General features: G+C 34.2%; 1 protein-coding gene across 12 annotated transcripts in view; it reads left to right on the top strand.

Moving 5' to 3' along the window:
• The window catches only part of LRP1B (LDL receptor related protein 1B), a 553,237-nt gene that overhangs the window by 311,288 nt on the left and 220,899 nt on the right, over nucleotides 1-21,050 (top strand). For 11 of the 12 annotated variants that reach the window (XM_080600673.1, XM_080600668.1, XM_080600675.1 and 8 more), the window contains 7 exons: nucleotides 27-149; nucleotides 1,547-1,687; nucleotides 7,086-7,211; nucleotides 9,016-9,132; nucleotides 13,742-13,822; nucleotides 15,973-16,140; nucleotides 17,802-17,984. In XM_080600673.1, coding sequence (XP_080456799.1) covers nucleotides 27-149; nucleotides 1,547-1,687; nucleotides 7,086-7,211; nucleotides 9,016-9,132; nucleotides 13,742-13,822; nucleotides 15,973-16,140; nucleotides 17,802-17,984 — 939 coding nt within the window. Of the gene's footprint in view, nucleotides 1-26; nucleotides 150-1,546; nucleotides 1,688-7,085; nucleotides 7,212-8,999; nucleotides 9,133-13,741; nucleotides 13,823-15,972; nucleotides 16,141-17,801; nucleotides 17,985-21,050 lie in introns of those variants that run through there. The other variant, XM_080600671.1, reaches the window with a different exon arrangement.

Here is a 21,050-nt window from a genome sequence, read left to right as displayed (position 1 = left end):
TAAAGTTCCTTTTCTTGCTTTTACAGGTGATAATGCATGTCGTGTTAACAATGGAGGTTGCAGTACTCTTTGTTTAGCCATTCCTGGAGGCAGAGTTTGTGCCTGTGCTGATAATCAGCTTTTGGAGGAAAACAGTACAACTTGCACAAGTAAGCTTTTTAAAGAGTTCACTGGAAAATATTTTAAAATGTCTGATGTGTTAAAGGATTTAAATATTTCACTTACCTCTTTTACAAAATATCAGAAATATAAGAAAATTTCAAGGTAATAATCTATATGAACTGGTTTCAGATTATTATATGGACTTAATATCTTTAGCTGAAATCAGGCATAGAAAATATTTGTTCTCAAGATGTTTATAAAATCCATCAAGCAGATATTTATATACATAATATGTCCTTACATAGGCTATGCAAATTTGCCATCTTTTCCTTTCATCTCTTCCTTGGATATCTTCATTGAAACACCAATAATATTCATAATAAAATATGGGATTTAAAATTAAGGTTAATGTCAGATAATATATGCATTAAAAAAAAAAAAAGATTACACAACATTTTGTAACTTAAAATTTTGATCTTTTTGATCTCATTCATTAGTTCTTGAAGTGTAGTGTGTAAAACTTTACATAGCTCTCCAGCTATAGACCTGGTAGAGCTGAGTAAAGCAAAAGGATTATTTCATATCATGATGAACATTATTGAGTTTACAATTACCTTGAACTGGACCCAAATGCATGGCTGGCAGAGACATCTCTGTTGCTAAAGAAAACTTCTTCTTTTTAGCAGAAAATACTGGAAGGAGGATTTAGCACTGGTAAGATAGAATGTTAGCATTAGAGAGAGGCTAGACACTTTCAGATCTCAATGAAGTATCTTTCCTCCTTTTTTCCCATCTGACTTCAGTGCCCAGCTCTTTCCAAAGACTTTGGTGTTCCTGATAGGGTCATAGAGTGATGTGTTGTATTTTACACACTAAAGATTCTGAACCTTATGTTGAGAAATGTGTCTGTCTGGATTTACCAGTAAGCTTGTAGCTTGCTACTTAAATCTGCCGCCATAGAATTTTATCCTTTACTTGCTGAGTTTGTACCAGTGCATAATGCAGGTGTTTGAGTTGTTGCTTAGATACAAGAATCAGCTTTTCAGTAATCATTTTCTAGCCCTTAAGTGTGCAACAGACTTTGGATTGTCTGTAAGAATATTTTCTTTTCACTGTCAGTGAGGCATTACAATATTTTAAACTGGTATCTTTACACTATCATCTTATGCATCAATTAAAAAAAAAAATAAAAAAGATTGCCATTCTGTTATGAGTGGCATATTCTGTTCTTCCATTTATTAAAAATACATTACCTCAACTATACACTCAGGTCTGCATGCTGCTACAGGCTTCGGGAGGAATTACCTAAAAAATCCAAAGTTTACTAAAAACTCCTCTGAAGAGTGCTAACAAAAAAAATAGTATCTATTTATATAGAGGTACTATTGCATTCTGTATTTATCAAGCTGATAAATCACATGTGCTTCTGGAATATTTTTCCTAGTTAAACAGGGAGAAGTGCTACCACAGTTGTGCAAAGCTGAACAGTTTCAGTGCAACAATAAGCGCTGTATCCAGGATCGCTGGCGCTGTGATGGGGATGATGACTGCTTGGATGGCAGTGATGAACATTCTGAAATTTGCTGTATGTATTCTTTTAAATTTTAACCCACATTTCATACTTTATTTAAAAATCTGGAAACAAAATAATACATCTGTATTAAGCACAAGCAATATCCTTAAGTTATTTATGTAAATCTTTCATTTTCTTGCATATAATAATAATAGTATTTTTAAATGACACTCATGTACTAGTTTCATAGCTTAGTACAAGAGGAGTATGTCAGTCATACTGGTTTTGATTTTGGTATTGTCATTTCTAATTCTTTCTGTTTAGGGATATTTTGCTTGGTTTCCCATTATTGCACTTTTTGAATAGGGTCATAGAGTAGTTGAGGTTGGAAGGGGCTTCAGGTTGTTTCTAGTCAACCTTCTTCTTAAGCTGGGTCAGCCTCACCTTGGCAGCTGCCTTGGTAGGCAGTTCAAGGCTAAGTACAGTACCTGATGGCAGGGAATTAAGATGACAGACAGACAGATCTCCGTAGTGCCTACATGCTGAACAAGAGGTAATAGACACAAATTGAAAAGCAGGAAATTTCATCTGAACACAAGGAAACATTTTTATACTGGGAGGGTGGTCAAACTCTGCAATGGATTGCCCGTTTATGGATATATTTGAAACTCAAAAGGGCATGGTCCTGGGAATCCTCTTCTAGTTGACCCAGCTTGAGTGGGGGATTGCGCGAGGTGATCTCAAGCAATCTCTTCCTACCTTCAAGTATTCTGTGATTCTGTAATGTTTTATTTATTTATGTATTTATTTAAGAAGAAAGAATACAATACTTCCAGTTATAGCAAGATGTAATCTGTCTTTAAAAATTCAGTTTCAGTAGAGCTATAGTATTGTTATCTTTACTTTAGAGTCCCAGTGTTGAAATGAAAATAGTAGAAAGCATACCAATTATGTATCTGTGTCATTCCTGGAAAGGAGAGTTGCAGCTGTGAAAATTCCTCTTTCCTTCCTCAGTTTGTTGCAATGCTTGCCTATTTCTATCATTAGATCATTTCCCTAAACCAAGTCTCCTTTACAGAAATGAAAATTCATTATTTATTTTCCTATCAATTGTAGACATGATGAACTCTTCTACTGTGAAGCATTGTTCTCTTTGTCTGAAAACTTCTGTCATGGTCTCTCAGTCTTTTCTCTCTAAAAAAAAAAAAAAAAAAACCAACTCTAATGTGTTGTTTTGTTATTTTTTTTTCACAATAAATTGTTTGTTTGTTTATTAGTTTGTTTAGATTTCTTTGCTCTTTATTGAACATTGTCAAATGATCCTTGGGGTTGGGTGTCCAAAACTGGATGTATGTACTTCTGCTGAGGTCTTTATGAACCTGATGAGGCTGAGAGAATTTGTTTGTGAGGATTGAGAGTGGTGTTTATATATCCTTAGGTAAATCTTGCTTGTTTCACACAGGCTTGATGTTGATACATACTGAGTTTGTCATCCTTTGTAATCCCTTGGTCTTTTTCTGCGTGGCTGTTACATAGACAATTTTTCTTTTATCCTGCATTTATGTATTTTGATAGCTCCATGTAGTAGTTGTACTGATTTAAGTCATAATTCTTGTCAAGACATTTGTCCAGTTGATCTGAATTGTAGTGCTTACTAACAATGTAAAAATGTAGTGCTTACTAATACAAAGCATTCTTATACTTAAATAAGGAGTTCAACTAATAAAAAGAATAAGAAGGAAAATCTTTTGGCAGAGTTGAATTGATTCTCATTTAAATTAGTGTAATTTAGATGAATTCATTGATCAAAGCTCATAATACTTAGGGGATTTATACAGATATAAATGAAATCATAATCTGGTCCCAAACCTGTATGTGACATACAGTTAAAGAGTCCAGTATGATAGCAGTAATCCCTTTTCAACAGTTGCTATAGTAACTTCAATAGATTTTTTTTTAATTAGCCTGAATTATTTGCAGTTACGAATAGAATACACACTCGTTAAATATATATAAGCAAAAGCTTAAATACCATTAAAAATATCTATGTCTCTAATAATAAATTCAGATTAAAAAAAAAAAATAATCTTCCTGTTTTACTTTCATCACGTGTGATAGCAGTTTTATTTGCCAGTCATATTGCAAACTAGGTTGCTTTGTAAGTGTAATACAACTTGGAATACCTTTTTGCTCAGATTATTAATTAATCTTTATCTCAAGTGTTCTTGCACCTTCCACACAAAACACTCATGAAGGGTTCATGTGCTACTAGTATCACACTCACTCTGTGTTGTTTTCAATAGGAAGAATAGGTAGAAAGGTCAAAGATAAAAGCTACTGAAATGTCAAGGATAAGCCTGCAAGATGTCCTTTCATTTTAAATACCATTTGTTTCCAGATATATGTTAAACTTTAAAAAAGAGACTGTGGATGGCTGAGTAGGTAGAAGAGAACAGGAGATTTTTATTTTTTTATTATTATTTTTTTTAACCCAGCATTTGAAACGGTGTATAGTTTATTGCTCTTGTGTAGATGAGCAAGATCTGCTAATAACAGACCCTGTTATTAGCATAAAAGAAGCAGAACATACATACTTGTCACATCTGGAAAAGGAGGTCAGCAGTATTTACATAATTTTTGTGCTTTCAAATTCTTCCTTCTTCCAGTGATATTTGGTAGCTAGCAAAAACAGGTTTGTGAGATACCTTTTTCACTCTTGAATACCAGATTTTTTTGTCACTTTTACACTGCAGCGTATTTTACTTTTTGACACCTGAAATTCTCTGGTAAGTAAAAAGGAGATGTATATATGGCCATTGACAGTAACGTGCATCTTTTCAAACACATTTTATAACCTGCTCAAATCTCTGCTCACTGTTGTATAGTATTTTGGATATGTGCTTAGCAATTTACATCTTTGTTCCCTTTGGTGTTCTGTTTTGTTTTGCTTATATGCGCTTCAGTTTGCAAACCTCATTTTACACGGATTAAAACAATAAAGAAACTCAATGACATCCTTTTTTAAGGAAATAGAAATATTGTGGCAGCAAAGCCCTACTAATGCAACAAAGCCTAATGCTAGACTTCACAGAGGATCGTTATTATTTTAAATCAAAACTGAGAACTGAGTTCACTCATATTCATTCTTCAGTTCCCAGTTTCTCAGGTAGCACGTGTCCCTGTAGTCTACCAATATTATTTGTGAATGATGTGGATGACAAGCCGTAATGGCAGTTGAATACTCAACATATTTCCTGGAACCCTGTGAGGATTCTTGAATGTTTCATCTTTGCCCTTAAGAATCTGACATTGATTGTCTTTTGTCTCTTTATTGGAATGTCTTCCAGCACCACTCCTGTTCTGTACATTCCCCGTATCTTCAGTCAGTGACTTCAGCCTGCCTTTTCTTTCTGTCTGGTTATATACTGCCCCTTCTCTTCCTTATGTGGATGTTTTGAGAATCTGTATGGGGATGTTCTGATACCCTGACGACCTGTGGAGTGCCATCAAGACAAGGCACTCAGATCTTTCTTTTTGTGCTACTCATATTCTAATTTGTGGCAATATTAACATTTTGTATTGCTTCTCTTTGTTTTTGCTTTTAAGAAACCTGCCTGCCTTCCTTCTCCCATACTTACGTTCCATGTAAATAAATAGACTTGTACTGACTTAGTTTTAGGTGAATTGAAAAGAAACGTATTCTGTCTAGGCATGGCATACTGAATGTTTAGATCCATACTTAATGTTCCAAACATGTAATGAATGTCTGGGATCTCATTTTGGAATTTGGGCATGCGCTCAGGTGGCTCACGTTAAGGTATTATTAAGGTAGTCTTGAGTATTTTAAAATACTTATTAGTGTTTGGTCCTTTACTTTTAAAAGAAAAGGTATCTGAAATTTGTTTAGTTAGACATAATCCCCTAGCATCCATGTGTTTGTACTAGAGAAAAAAATTACCCCTCTATTAAAAATTAGATAGTTTTCAATGATGAGTAGCGAATTTCCCAGGCTTACAGAAAAGTCAATGATTTCTGTTGAGGGACAAATCTATTCAACATCTATGTATAGGTTACCTAGAAATTAACATGTTTAATCAGATGTATGTAATGTATGGTTTAAACTATTTTTGGTTAATTCAACTTTACTAGACTTTAAGATAGCTAAAGTATTTATGTATACAATTAAATTTTGAGATAGATGGAGCCATATTTGTTCTTTTCCTTAGCGTAACATAATAAAAATTTGGTGATATCTGGCTGCCGATAAACTTGACTTGTGAGAGAAGTGTTCAGTTACCTGTGTTTGCCATTCAAGAAAGATTTGCTTTTGTCATTTTAAACCTATTGTGAGATTGCCTTTCTCTTGATACCTGTGATGTTTTTATTCATGTTGCCATATATCTATACCTAAATCACTGTCAATTTTTATATATGTTATGTATATATATTTGAGGATTTTATATTCCAAATGTTATTTACACAGAACATAAATGTGAGCTTGATGGCAAACAATGGATCCGACAATTTACCAGTTTTTGTTACCTTTTGCGACATAAATCCTTGGATCAATTTTTACTGCATTACTTCTTAAAAATTGTTTTAATCCCAATTTTTTTTCCTTTATATTTCAATGTTTTTGTTTTTATTTTGGAAAAAATATACAGCCCTGTCCAACCTCAGATTAGGACCTGGGTACACTGAAAAAAATGTAAAATTTCCTGTTCAGTTCAAGATGATTTTAAGCAAATATCTTTCAGTATTAAATAATGCAAGTTACAAGAGATGACATTTTTTAACAAATGTGATGGATATGTGCATCCAGTCCAGGTCATTTGAGTGCCATACTCCCACGCATGTACCCTGTCATGTATATGGTATAGGTTTACTAGGTTACCAGCTGGGCAATAAAAGTTCTTTTATGGATCCTTTGTGTTTTAAGCCTATTGAAATTCTCAGGTGATGAAATTCTCTGATAAACCTTCAACTTCACGTTTCCATGTACCAAATGTAGCCTGAAACGGAACTGTTGTTGGGTGGCTATCATTATATTTTCAGCTTGTATTAACTGCTGTAGCTCAAATAATGTGAAACTCAGGCGTTTCATCTATAATATATTAGAGGCATGCAGGATAAACCTTGCATTTGCACTTTTTTGGAAACAGAATTTTGTCTGTTCACTTTTGATGTCTTTTCATTTGTACTTATAAGATGCTGCTACCTTTTGTCACTTAGTCATTATTATAAGAGGATTTCCATATTGACACTAGTGTAATAGGAAGTTCTTTACTATGTATTTTTTATGTTTAAGTACTCAATTTTTTTATTGACTGCATTGCTGAACTATTTTTATATTGTAGCAATGATAACCATGCTAACTGCATCATCATTAAATACAATTTAATACACTGTTTTCAGTTGCTTTTCTGATCATTTTCTTAGGAGAAATGCTTTTCTGTTTTTCTTTTCCCAGTCAATCATAGTTGTCCTGACAATCAGTTTAAATGCCAAAATAATCGCTGCATTCCCAAGAGATGGCTTTGTGATGGAGCTAATGATTGTGGTAATAATGAAGATGAATCAAATAAAACCTGTGCAGGTAAAAACTTTACTTAATTCCAGCTCCATAAACTATTCAGGACTGCTCTGAGCTGAACTGAACCAGTCTACTTTTAGTAATCTGATTATTGCCATTTTAAATTAATTCAGATGTTGATGCACCTAAGGCTGGAATATAAATTATGTTTCACTTAATCCTTGTGCTCGACTGTGCTTTCCAAAGTAATTCAGCACTTAATCTATCCATATAAGTTGACTGTCAAAGCACTAATTAGTTGCATACTTGTCCCCACTAAATCTTTTTTGGCAGTTAGAATTGTTTGTTAACATGCTGTGATGAGTAAATTTTATTTTATGCTGACAAAAGCATAACTTCTTACTCAATTTCCTTTTGGTATCTTGAAAATTGTTTTCATTTGCATTTGCAATTTATTAACTATGTAATGGATTTATAAGGAAATACCAAGAGGAAGATTGTTTACTAATTCCACTAAAATAAATCATGGAGTTCCAAATCTTGAAGTGATGGTTGTTGCTGGTCAGTAGTGTACACTAAACAGTCATTATGTACAAAATATCAGACATCAATAAGCTGATGGCCATTTTAAACTGAAATCCAGTGATAGCATGTACCCGAACTCAGTTTGCTTGATTTAAATTTTCCTTTTCTGTGTACTGGTTGTTATTTGTGTGGTCTGGCTAAAAAAATGTCTAGCACAAATACAGGCCTGTAAAGTCCATGTCACCATTACAGTGTTACTGCAGATCGTAATATATCTTGATATCATTTTATATTCAACTGTATGATTGCAGAATAAGAGTCTGATCTGAAGACCATGCTTTGCATCCCTGTGTCAGTTGGCTGTGGTTTGAATTTTGTGTTCTTTTTCCTTTTATTTTTGCACTGTCAAACACTATTCACATTTAGAATAGTTCTTTGAACTATTTTAAGCTTGTATTCTATTTTGTTTGGGGCTATTTTTGTGAAGAAAAATGAAAGGTTAATTGAATATAGCAAATGAAAAAGTACTCTCTTGATTATTAGGGTTTCTAATGTATGAGTCTTTTTTAAGTGTAGAGTCACATATAGATGAAGTTCAAAAGCTTAAATCTGGATCAAAGTCTGTGTCATTATCACTGGCATTGTAGTTACAGGTTCACATTTTGAATAAACACATAAATAGTGTCAGCTTTCTATGTTAGATTGATGATTTATGATATTCATCAACTTTCAAAACCATTTCGGTAGTTACATAGTATAATTTCATTTAATGATCTTTGTTTCTTCAGAGAAAAGACATATATCGTATACTTTAATGAATCATTACAGTTTCTTATTTGCAAATGCAAAGATTCCAGGAACAGTAAAGCCAGGCACGTTATACACATGCTATATTTTTTTTCTGTGTAAATAAGAATCTCAGTAATCATTGTTTATCTTATGAAATACTGTTTGTAAATAAAAGACTTAAAATTCCAATTACAAGCTAGAATTTTTCATACCCTGCTTTTTGTTTATTTCAACTCTAGCACTGTTATTTTATCAAGTATTACTGCTCTTCTACCACCTAGTTTTGTATATTTACATGTAAAACAGTGTTTTCTTCAACATAGGAAAACCACTAAGAATTATACAATACAGAGGTAGAACACAGTCCTGCAGATTACCTCAATTTTCTCTAAAATCAAAGGAAGTGAATGATGTTTAGTCAGACAAAGTAAAATGAATAACCAGGCCAGGAGATGCTATCTAGATTTGCAACTTCTACATACAGACATGCACCAAAAGACCTAACAGATTTAGTCCATTTCCCTTGCATTTTTGGAGTGTTTTGTCTTGACAGCAAGAACATGTCAGATTGACCAGTTTGCTTGTGGGAATGGACGCTGTATTCCAACATCGTGGCTGTGTGACAGGGAGGATGACTGCGGAGATGAAACTGATGAAATGACATCTTGTGGTAAGTGAATTTTCTCTTGGCAAAAGGTAAAATTATTCTGCAGAAAGTTCAATATATAAGGTTCTCTTTTAATGCAAGCTGACACATAGAAAGAGTCTGAGGGGTCTTCTTTTTCTTTTTATATGAACTGAAGATACTCTTTCTGAAATGACAAATACAATTTATTTGATTAATAAATAAACCAAACAAAGACTACATATTCTATTAACGAGTTTTTAATTACAATACCAAATATGCAGATCAGTTAATACATTTCTAATTTACAATCCATTATTAAATACTGTCACCTTCATAAACTGATCTTTATCTCAGCCGCATACCTGGGCCCACTCAGCATAGTTTGATGTCAATAAATCAATGTGCTATTTTGCAGAAAATGGAATCTTTCTTGGTTATATAATGAGATACTAATTATTAGCAGCTCTGATGATTCCTGCTTTACTGAGATACTGCAAAGAGAGATGCACTCTTTCTAATCAGCTGCTTCCAAGCAATTAAAGTTTTTATAAGTCAGCATGACTGCCTTCATCTGTTTGACAGGTCACAGGTAACTGCCATGAGTCTGAGTGCAAAAAGGTCAATGAGCTGTCTGCAAAATATTGTATCAGGGTGTTACCTGTTTACAAGGTAATATTTATGATATTATTTGACTTAGTAGTATGGATTAGTAAATCAATCCACTTACTAATATGGATCAGTAAGTGTGTTGCAATATTATAGGACATGTTTCTGGAATGACTTTTCAAGAGTTTTTGAGAAAGAACACTGAGACAGAATATTTTCGTAGCATCAACCATGCAAACGTGAAGTGATAGGTTGTACACGAAGTAAATAAATAAATATAAACTATATTTGTTAGGATACTTAGTAGTTAGATCTGTATTTTTTTCTCAGATGTATTAATATTCTAACTTAGTTCACTGTTACAAAAATACATTGTTTCTTAATCAAAATCAAACTATGAAAACACTATCATTGATTTCATTTCCTTTTTTTTTTCTCTTTTGAAAATTCTTACTGATGTAAACTTTCAGCATTGTTAGAGTTCTGTTACTGATAACAGTTTTTCTGCAAAAATCTCAATACCGATGAAGCCCTTCCAGTGGAAAGCAAGAAAAAAGCACATAGAGAGTAAATATGTAAATGAGAGTGGCTGATACCCCTGTGCTCCACAAACATAAATCTCAAGGTCCTCAGCTGCCAGAAAATCTATAGAGTAGGATCCAATCAGTAAATTGTGTTGATTCATAATCCTTTAAGTTTGTTTAATTTTCAATTATTCATGACTGGCAATCAGCTAATACCCATTAGTTGAGTTTACATTTTTACTTTTTAAGGCCATGTGTAATTTTCAGCGCTATTTTCTTTTATAACTGCATTCAAGATCTTTCAAAAATTTTATATGTACATAGTTGTTATGTTTCATGGAGTATTAACTTGTTTTCTCTTGTTTCTCATTACTTTTTAACAATTTGTTAAGAAAAAAGACTTGTTTGATATTGAAAGTACTTGATATCTGATCAATAGATGAGAAATTTGATAAAGCTGAAAAAAAAAACAAAAGCATTATGTGAGTGAAAATGCATTAAGGTAGGCTTCTAATTGCCATGCTTCAAATCAAGTAAGATCTGTTGCCTGCCGTGTACAGAGGTAGAGAAGGTGATTGCAGTGGACTTGCTTTATTTCAGTCTCTCAGATTACGATGTTTTCTGTAATGGTACAGCATGGCACTTGATACTGTAATAATTTCTGTGACTGGCCATACCTTGTGTTTGTGGTCAGTTTATAGATATTAATATTATCTTTGTAAGTTCTCCTCACGTTTGGTATGGTATATCCTGTCAGCTTATCTAGAATATTTCTTCAGATCATTTAATCAACAATCATTTCACCTGCTGTCTTTCAGTTTAGCCAAATTTTACCTGTGTTCCATATTTTGGGATTTTGCTCTTTTACGCCTGAGTACTGTGATTGTAAAATATGTCAAATATTTGATTTTTCTTTCTGCCTTACAATTTGATGGCTAATGGGTAAAGGCATTGCTGCCATCAAAAATATTTAGCTTTCCAATATTCTTTTGTGAAACAGTTTAAAATTCATCTTGTATTTAATAGTTACAATTACAAATAGTTTTTTTACCTGCATCAGTCTTCAGCTATGAATAACTTTTGGCTTATATTGGTTCAATAACTTATGTATACTTATGCCAGTCTATAGCTTTGGTGAGCAGGATGGGAAAGGTGATGCCAGTATCAAAAATATTTTTTTCTTAAAATACAACCATTGCTAAGAATCATGGCATTCCTGAAGACCCTCCTTATTTTTCACCTGACTTAAGATCGTGTTTAGTGTCCATTTGTCTACCTGTCATGGCATTTGCAGTCAATAACCAAAAGGCAAAGAAAGTATCAAAGAAACAGAGCTTTTACAGAACAGCTGGATAGCAAAAAGAAATAAGATTGGTGTCTACACTGTGCAGAAAGTTCCCTGTGAGTTCAAGAGGCACCTTTGTTGTTTTGTGTGTCTGCTGGGCAGTCAGCACAGGGATGGCTGTGAGTCAGCTTCAGGAGGTGACAGCGAGGGGTGGTGTTGTGTCTGTCCTCCAGGATGTAAGAGGGAGCTGTAGAGTCTGGAGGTTTGAGAAGTAAATATTGGAGATACTGGAAAACATCCTTGGAAAGACTGTGGTGATCTGAGAGACACAATATGTGTGTATGTGTAAGGGTAATCACAAGTCATTTTGATTAGTTTCAGTCTCTTTATACAAGCCATATGTAGACAGAAACATAAAGAAAATAAAGTCATGAAGGCATTCATATAAGGAAAGGGGGAAAATGGCATTTAATATAAGGATTAAGTTTTTAGAAAAAAATATGGGACAGCTAATAATACAAAAAAAATGCTTTCAGTTTTGCTTAAAACATCTAAGCATATATCATAGCTAAGCATCATCATCCTTGAACATCTACATTATTTGTATCAGAACAGATTTTTGGTTGTCACTGTAAAGTGTTCCCCCAAGAAACAAATGTTAACAACAAAAGACTCTCTAAGAGTGATTGACAAACTTTTGTCACTGGTGTTAAATTTTCTTCCCACCTCTTTCTTGTGTTGAAGCAGAATAATCACTTTAGTCTTACAATGTTCTTGGTGATCTCTAAATATTACTAGTTGATGTGGCTTGTTTGTTGCTTTAGGTGTGACTTTTTTTTAAGCTAAAACTGTCTCTGAGCTGCTATAAAAATAATAGCTTTTGTGTTAGCTATAGCACATTTTCTGCAACAAAGACAGCAAGAGACAGCAAATCTAAGTCAGAGACTCATTGACTAAATATTTCATTTATTGTTATAAAGAAATACTATGTTTATGTAGCATGTTTAAAAAGATCAGAAAAACGCTTCACTCCTGAGTGATGATATGGCCTGATTCTCAAAATCTTTGTGAAGTTTAGCTTCATTTCAGCTCAGTTGTAACAACACTAGAACAATCTAATGTAGCTGGAGACACCTAATGAGGAATCCACTTGGTGATTTGCTGTAGTTTTTGGCAGTTTTGTTGTAGCTGACAGGGCTATGCCTCATTTCAGATGTTACTTTCTGTTGCATTTAGGATGTTCTTTGTCGGAACTTCCAACCAGGAAGTCCTCAGTGAAGGAAGAACTTGCCTTTAGTAGTTCAAGTGGATTGGTAATATCGTTGTCTCTGGTTTGTGTTAGGTATCTAACACTTTCTGAGAAGAATCTTACTTTCTTGAACGTCTCTATAGAGAGTTTAGGCTCATCCACACTCGTTTTGAATCAAGTTAAACTTCCAGATTATTTCCTGTAAATTTGTAGGTTTTGTTAGGTGGATCTTGTATTTTCCAAATGGAACGGATACAAGCACAGCTTAACATGTAAATAGTATGAATGTGCATACCTAGCTATGTCATTGGTTTTAGAAGAAAAAGAAATCTGAAAAAAAATCATTTTATGCAAAAGCATATTACACAATCTTAAAAACAAAGTTCATTGTAATAGATGACTCTCTATGAATGATAATGTGTTTTCTACTTTTTTTTTTTTTTGCAGGAATACATGTAGGAAATGATTGTAAATACTGACATTTTAATTTTGCATTCTATTCTGTCATTGTGCAGTAACTTTTATTTCTTGACTGTTCTTTTACTTTGTACTTAACCTTCTAATTTTATAGTCTTCTATTTCCTATCTTTTATTGGCAGTTATTGCAATTGGGGAACCATTTTTATATAAATAAAAATGCTGAAAACTCAATTTGTATCAGTCATAAAACTAATGGCAGACAGGCCTGGTCTGATGGGAGTATAGGACCATGACATATGACACAGAATAATACACTTCAGTTGTCCACATTGATGAAGGATAGGTATTGGATGGTGTTTATTGTTAAAAGCCTTCCCCCCCCCCCTTTTTTTTTCTCTCACTTTTTCGCTCACTTTTTCCTCCTTTCCAAATTGCCTCAGGCAAGTGCAAGTGCAGATGTTTTTTATAATGTATTCGACTTGTGTAATTTATGCATGCAGGAGGGTGAAAGAATCTCACTAAAGATGATGTACATGAAATAAGTTTTGTTTTTGAACACTTTCACAGAATTCCCAACGTGTGAACCATTAACTCAATTTATTTGCAAAAACGGAAGATGCATTAGCAGCAAATGGCTCTGTGATTCAGGCAAGTATCGAGTGTTCTTAATCTGAAATGAATAGGGTAGATCTTACTTTGATATTCATTCTTTTCTTATGAGACTAATATTACCAGTTTGTCTTGCAACTGGTTCAGAGAATAAGTATAGTAGTTCTAAATCACTTACCTAATATAGAAAGCAGCAAAATTGAAGGAACATTCAGGAAACAGTGCAGTGGGGTATGGTGATAGTTGCAAATAGTGTATTCTGTAAAATGAATTGTGATGCAATCTTCAATTATTTAAAAACAAAAACAAAATGTTGTTTATGAAAGTATTTTCTACTTTTAGAAAACAAAGCTGTTCCGGTGACAAAATACCTAATTTGTTGTTCGTGGGCAAGTTACACTTTATAAACAGCAACTAAGAGGGAAGGTCAGGAAGGCTTTATGATATAGTTACTTCTTTTGTCCTAAAGAGAATATATCTGAATGACAGCTATTCACATGAATATTTTTCCAGAGCTTGTGATGCGGGAGGGGTATCATGCCAGTTCTAACAACATTGGGTTGGTTCTTCATCCACCACATAATTTGATATTACTGTAATTTTATGAGGCTGACTGGAATTCATAGCTGTAAATGGACAAAATCCCCAAATTATCACAGTGTGCTTGCTGAAATTCTGTGTAAAGGAAACCCTTCAGTGTTTATCTAACATACTTATTTTTTCCCTCTCTTGGTGATCACAATCAAATTACAGAAACTGCCTTAAGATTGTTGTAATGACTACAACATTAAAGTAATGAGAAACTACATTTCACCCTTACTTACATGCTGCTATCTTTCTCTAACTCTCACTGTTGCAAGTGCACAGAAAAAAAAAAAAGTGATACTGCTAAAAATAATTGTTGACATCAGACTTTCATTTTGACTTATATACAGTTCTATGCTTGCTTGTTTATACATGTATTTAACTGTCTAACTTAAGGAATCACTGAGAATAAAATAAAACAGCTTCATTTGGGAGCATCTGTAGTTGACTAAAGAAATGAAGAAAATCTACAGCCCTCTAACACTTTACTGGTATCTGTGACTGAATAGCTAAGTGTGAAGAAGTGTAAGGGGCTTAGACTATCCAAAATGACAGAGGGGCAAGAGACAGAGTTACGGAACTACATGTTCCTTCACACGTAGGCCTTGCAGAGATCTTGACAGACTAGAAGGCTGGGCAGTCATCAACTGCATGAAGTTCCGCAAGAGAAAGTTCCAGATTCTGCACCTCGGAAGGGGCCACCCTGGCTGCACGTACAAGCTGGGGGGACAGGCGGCTGGAGAGCAGCCCTATGGAAGAGGATCTGGGGGTTCTGGTGGATGGCAAGTTAAATAAGAGTCAACAGCATGCCCTGACAGCCAAAAGGGTCAACCTTATCCTGGGGTGCATCAGGCATGGCACTGCTAGCGCACAGAGGGAAGTGATTGTCCCGCTCTGCTCTGGTGTGGCCCCCCCTCACGTACTGTATGCAGTTTTGGGCACCACAGCATAAAAAGGACATAAAACTAATAGAGTATGTCCAAATGAGGGCTATGAAAACAGTGAAGGGTTTAGAGGTGAAGCTCCGTATGTCTGTGTGAGGAGCAGCTGATGTCCCTTGGTTTGGTCAGCCCAGCACAGAGCAGGCTGAGAGGAGGCCTGATGGCGGCCTGCAGCTCCCTCACGAGGGGAGCAGAGGGGCAGGAGCTGAGCTCTGCTCTCTGGGGACAGTAACAGGACTCGAGGGAATGGCATGGAGCTGGGACGGGGAGGTTCAGGGTTGGTGTTAGGAAAAGGTTCTTCACTGAGGGGGTTGTTGGGCCCTGTACAGGCTCCCCTGGAAAGTGGTCATGGCACTGAGCCTGCTGGAGTTCAAGAAGCATTTGTACAACACTCTCAGAATAGGGTCTGATTTTTGGGTAGTCCTGTGTGGAATCAGGAGTTGGACTTGGTGATCTTTATTGGTCTCTTCCAACTCAAGATATTCTGTAACACTGTGTATTAGAAATAAGTTTACTGTACTTTTGTGGGGAGTTAACAAACAAGACTGTTTTATTTACCACATTATTTTTTCTCACCTTTCAGAAATAGTTTATTTCTCCTGACATCTTTTATTCAGGTTTTGTATCTTTTAAAATTAAAAAAATAAAAATTAATATTTGCAGATGATGACTGTGGCGATGGAAGTGATGAACTGGGCTGTATCCATTCATGTTCTGCTGATCAGTTCAGGTGCTATAACGGCAGATGTATCCCAAGCCATTGGGCATGTGATGGTGACAATGACTGTGGAGATTTTAGTGATGAAACAAAAACAAACTGCACCAAGGAAGGTAGCTATTTTCTTCTTCCCACATTTTATTTCTGGTAAATACAGAGAATGTATTATTATAAATACAAAGGACCCTAGATAGGCTACATACTGTGTTTCTCTTGTATTTTCAATAGCAATGAAGCAGTGAAGAAGTCCCTAACTTGCAATAAACACACTACAAATTGTGGCGTTAAGTTTTGCTGTATTGCTGACAGTCATAGTGAATTTAAACATCATCTTACCACATTTAAAAGTCTACTTTTGGTATGATTTGTAGTAGACATCTCTGTACTTTTCTGGGATAACTCATGGTCTTTATCTTTTCTTTCCTTGCTCACATAGTTGACAAACTTCCATTTAACTGTTTGAAGATGTCAATCTTACTCCCCACCCCCATACACTTAAGTGAACTGAGGAATTTGCCCATTTATTTCTCTCTCTTTGTACCTGTTATTCCCTGTGGAAATCTGCATTTTATTTGTAAACAGAAATATTTAACAGAATATTAAGGTAGAGAAGAGGAAGTGGGAATAGGTAAGAGTGGCAAATGGGAAGTGACCGTTTACGTCATTACCTTGTCTTACACATTTTATGATTTAAGGGGAAGTTACTTTCTGGAATCTCCTTGGAACGCAACACAGGAAGCAATTTGATTAGTTTTACAACAAGCTTTGAAAATTTGAGATGTAATATGATAATACAGAAGGATATCACAGAAGAATGCATTAAAAAAAAAAAAGAAACTTATGCCAAGAGAAGTTTCATCGTTTTACTTTACTGAATTATGATAAACATGATGTTTGTCCTTTTAACGGAGGTGCATGCTACCTAGATAAAGAGCCAATAAAGAACATTCCTTAAGCTACTGTTTACATTTTCTGTTTTCTTTGTTTGTGTGTTTGTTTGTTTTGGTTGGTTGGTTTTTGTTTTATGTAGTAACTCTCTCATTTCTGTGTTATTCAAATATTAATTTTTGGTAGTATTGCTGAAACATAGAAATGTTTTAACAAACTACAGACACAATCAAATGTCATACTTTGTATTTATTTGGGTGGGGACAGAAGGGGAGCATGCTTGTGGTAAAGGATAAAGAATAAACAGATAAAAAGAAGCTAATATATTCTTCTCTCATAGTTTTCTCATAGTGATTTTCCCACAATAAAATAATTGTACTTGATTTTATTGGTCCTTTTTATGAGTCTACATTCTATCTGCAGACCTCATACAAATAGATGGATTAGCAGAATGTACATGAGTAAAGTTCTTAATTTTTATATATTTGAAAATATATTATTATTTACGTGTATCAAAATAATTGGTCTGGTACTATTGATTTGCCTCCCTATTCACTCCCATCTCTTTTTATACAATACCATGTTACATTGGGACTTCAGTCACTGTCTGAAATAGGTGTTTTATACAGTCATCAACAGTTCTTCTGTATCCTGCTCTGCTACACGGTATACACTTGTACAAGAACTTTTTATTGATTTATTTATGATAGAATGCAAGAATTATGGTTATTTAGGAAAAAAAAAGGGGAAAAAAAACGGTGTGGAGTTATACTTGGGTACTCTGGCTTTGGCTTTGATTAGTAAAGGGGATTCCAATTCATTGTAAACTTTGCATAGAAAAAACTCACATGAATATGTTTTTCAATGTAATTCTCATTTTTCTAAGAAACTTCCTCTCCTGGAAGATGCAATGGGAAGGAATTTCAATGCAGTCCTGATGGGAACTGTGTTCCTGAGTTGTGGCGCTGTGATGGAGAAAAGGACTGCGAAGATGGTAGTGATGAAAAAGGCTGCAATGGAACTATACGTCTGTGTGATGAAAAAACAAAGTTCTCCTGCAAGAGTACAGGTATATATTCACAAATATGTTTTGCTCTCACTTACTAATACTGTGCTTGTGTTTCTGTATGTGACTTGGTCATAAAGGTACTATGTAAACAGTGCTTTTAGTGTTTAATACTACTGAGATGATGTTACTCGTACCAGGAGAAGAGAATATCCTTCCCTAATCTCTTTTCTGATTTATGATATAAAATGGATGGCTTTTGAGATTATGTAAAGCTGAGACTGTTCTCTTGATAGTACATTAAAACAAATACATAAATGTAGCGTTTAATAATGATTTAAATTCCAAGTGTTTTCTTCCATTTTCCGTCTTTGGCACTACAAGTGATTTCATTGAAATTATGTAAAGTAATTAGTTAGAAGACTTCAAAGAATTAGAACTACAGCATTGGAAATTTTAATGACAACATTGAAAGAAAAATGTATTCTCTGAGAATGCTTAAAATCTAATCTTGCTACTTACTTTAAAAAATCTGAAAATAATATGACTAGATAATGTTTACATTAGGATATTTTGCAAAATCATACTTAAAAGGAATATGCAATGTATATAGGTTGTAATTGTACTTACCATTTTTTCAATTTCTTTCAAAGCTTAATGAAATATTGGCAGTAAAACAACTTTTAAAAACAAAGTATAAATTGCAGTATATATAATAAGTAGTAATTATAGCTGCCATTAGTAATGGAAAGAACATGTCCTAGTGTCTGTGTTATAGCTGAGCATGAGAAATGTTGCAAACCAGAACTCTGACTAGGAGTATTTGCGAATTTGTATGGATACAGTAAAGTACTTTATTGAAATTTACAGTATGAACAGAGTGAATTTTTAATATGTGAACTACTTCAGCATGTCTTAGAAATGCTTGGTTGCTTGCTGCTACTTGGCTTTTAAAGTTACAGAAATCATAACATCTGAATAAATATGAAAATTAAAAATATGAAATACAGAATTTTGTCTAGACAAAATAAAACACTTTCTTTAGTATTCTTGCACTTTCCATAGCTGTGTATTTAAGTAGTTTTAAAATGAAATATGTTCAGTAAGTGAAAAGAGATTCTTCCCTTTTAACAGAATAGTCTTTTCCCTAAAATAGCCTGATGGGAACCCTGAAAGAAGAAAGGCACTTCCTTATGAAGTGTAATATCTTTTTTTTCTGAAGCTTAAATGGGGAAAAGTTTTCAAACTATTTTTCCTCATTGTACGTTTAACCATGTTTATAATCATGTGCAATGAGTGCAATGTCTCAGTCAGTTTGTGGTATGGAGGATGAAATGTGAATTCTCTGGCAGCAAAAATTTTATTTTCATCAAACATTTGCTGAATTTAAGGATATACGGCTTTCATTTATAGGAAAACTCGATCATACTTGTTAGTTGTGTGGAATCATCACTTCAGGAATCAGTTCTGACAGTTTCATCAATAACTTTTTTTTCATTGTTTTCCTTCCACCAGTCCTGGAAAGAGCAAAATTGCTGTTCCAGAGGAGACATGTTGGTAATGCATTGTAACAAGAAACTGCGAAATCAAATTTTTATTTAGTTACTTTTCAATTTAATTCTGGATGGTGGGACAAATGAATATTAATGGTGTTATGAGAAATAGTTTATGTCATAATCCTCTCATGATTCTCAGGTTTCAGAACGTCATTTTCTCTGTGGATTATTTTAAACAAATAATAGTGTCTAGCTCCTCACACTTGTGAGAATTGTTCATATTAAGAGAAATGGGCTAATTTTCCCTTTATATATTGCTAGGTGGTAGTGTCCAATTTACTAAATCAAAATATAATAGGTCTGCTTCAAAAGAAAGGTAAATTAATCTGTTAATTTGCATTAATGGATTTCAGATTGACATTTCTCATTTTTGCTGGAACATCACACAGTTGTTTGTGGAGATGCAATAAACAATGTTAGAGTTCTGAGCAGCAGTAGTGAAGGAGGTATATTGACTACCTTAGATTAGCTACCATTGGGCTGCTTCTAGTCCACTTTCTGCTTTTAAATTAAATTAGACTACTTCTAAGTTAGTTTAGGCTAAATTAGATTAAGCTAAAATTAAATTCAGTATTCTAAATTCAGATTCTGTCCTACAACTTTTTTACAGGTATGTACCTCAACTCAGATTTATGTACTGCAAAAATCTATACTTTTTATTCTGTTTCCTACTTGCAGATTGCAGTACTGGACCAAAACTAAAATCTGTGCAATCTCACTTAAAAATTGCTCTAATGGTAGTAGTATTCAAGTACTTCTGGGAAGACAAATGTAAAAAAGTCATGAATACTTCAGTTTAGTAAGCAATAGATCTGAACTCTATTGTACATTTTTCATACTTAACGGCTTTTTGTATTTTGTTGAAGAAGCAGTTAATTCTGTAGGTCACCATTTTTAATGCTATCCTGTGGGCTATCATTTTGTTCTTTTTTTTTTTTTTCCCCCATGTGTTAATAATATACCAGAGGAAAAAAAATGAAGGAAGAAGTAGTATTTATTTGAGTGGGAAAATAAGGAATGTACACAGAGAGGAAGTAACCAGCTGGTGATTACAGTGATATTGGAAGAGGAGGACAACAGCAAATAATACTGTCTGAATGTGGAATATAAGAGTCAAAATGGAAGATTGTGATATGGGATGAGTAGAGGAGAAAATTTCTCTTTTGTCTCATCCAGGAGATATTTATAAGCATCTGCTTTGAAGAAAAAGCTTTTAAATAGCAGAAATTAGTGTGAGAAAGTAGTTTAAGTCTCAAGTGTGTACTACAAAGCAAGTAAGATCATTGACTGACTGGCATAGTTGCTGCATTTTGTTGAACATGTCAGATTAGAACATATGCATTTTTGTGTGAATGAGTTTGGGTCCATTCCATAGGTTAGGAAGGCATTACAGCTTTCAGCAGTTAGGAGCAACACTAAGAGGAAAATGAATGCAATTAACTGTCCATCAAAGCAGCTTTCCTACAGTTTAATAGATCATCAGTCCAAAAACTCCCTGGGTTCAGTAGACTGACAAAGACTGAACAGTGTGTAAAAAGTTAATTCTCTGTTGTACTTGCTAATAGTAGTAGAA

This window comes from Anser brachyrhynchus, assembly GCF_964034855.1.
Source record: "Anser brachyrhynchus genome assembly, chromosome: 7".
Classification (NCBI taxonomy): domain Eukaryota; kingdom Metazoa; phylum Chordata; class Aves; order Anseriformes; family Anatidae; genus Anser; species Anser brachyrhynchus.
Note: the sequence above shows the minus strand (reverse complement) of the source record. Positions and strands in the feature narration are given on the sequence as shown.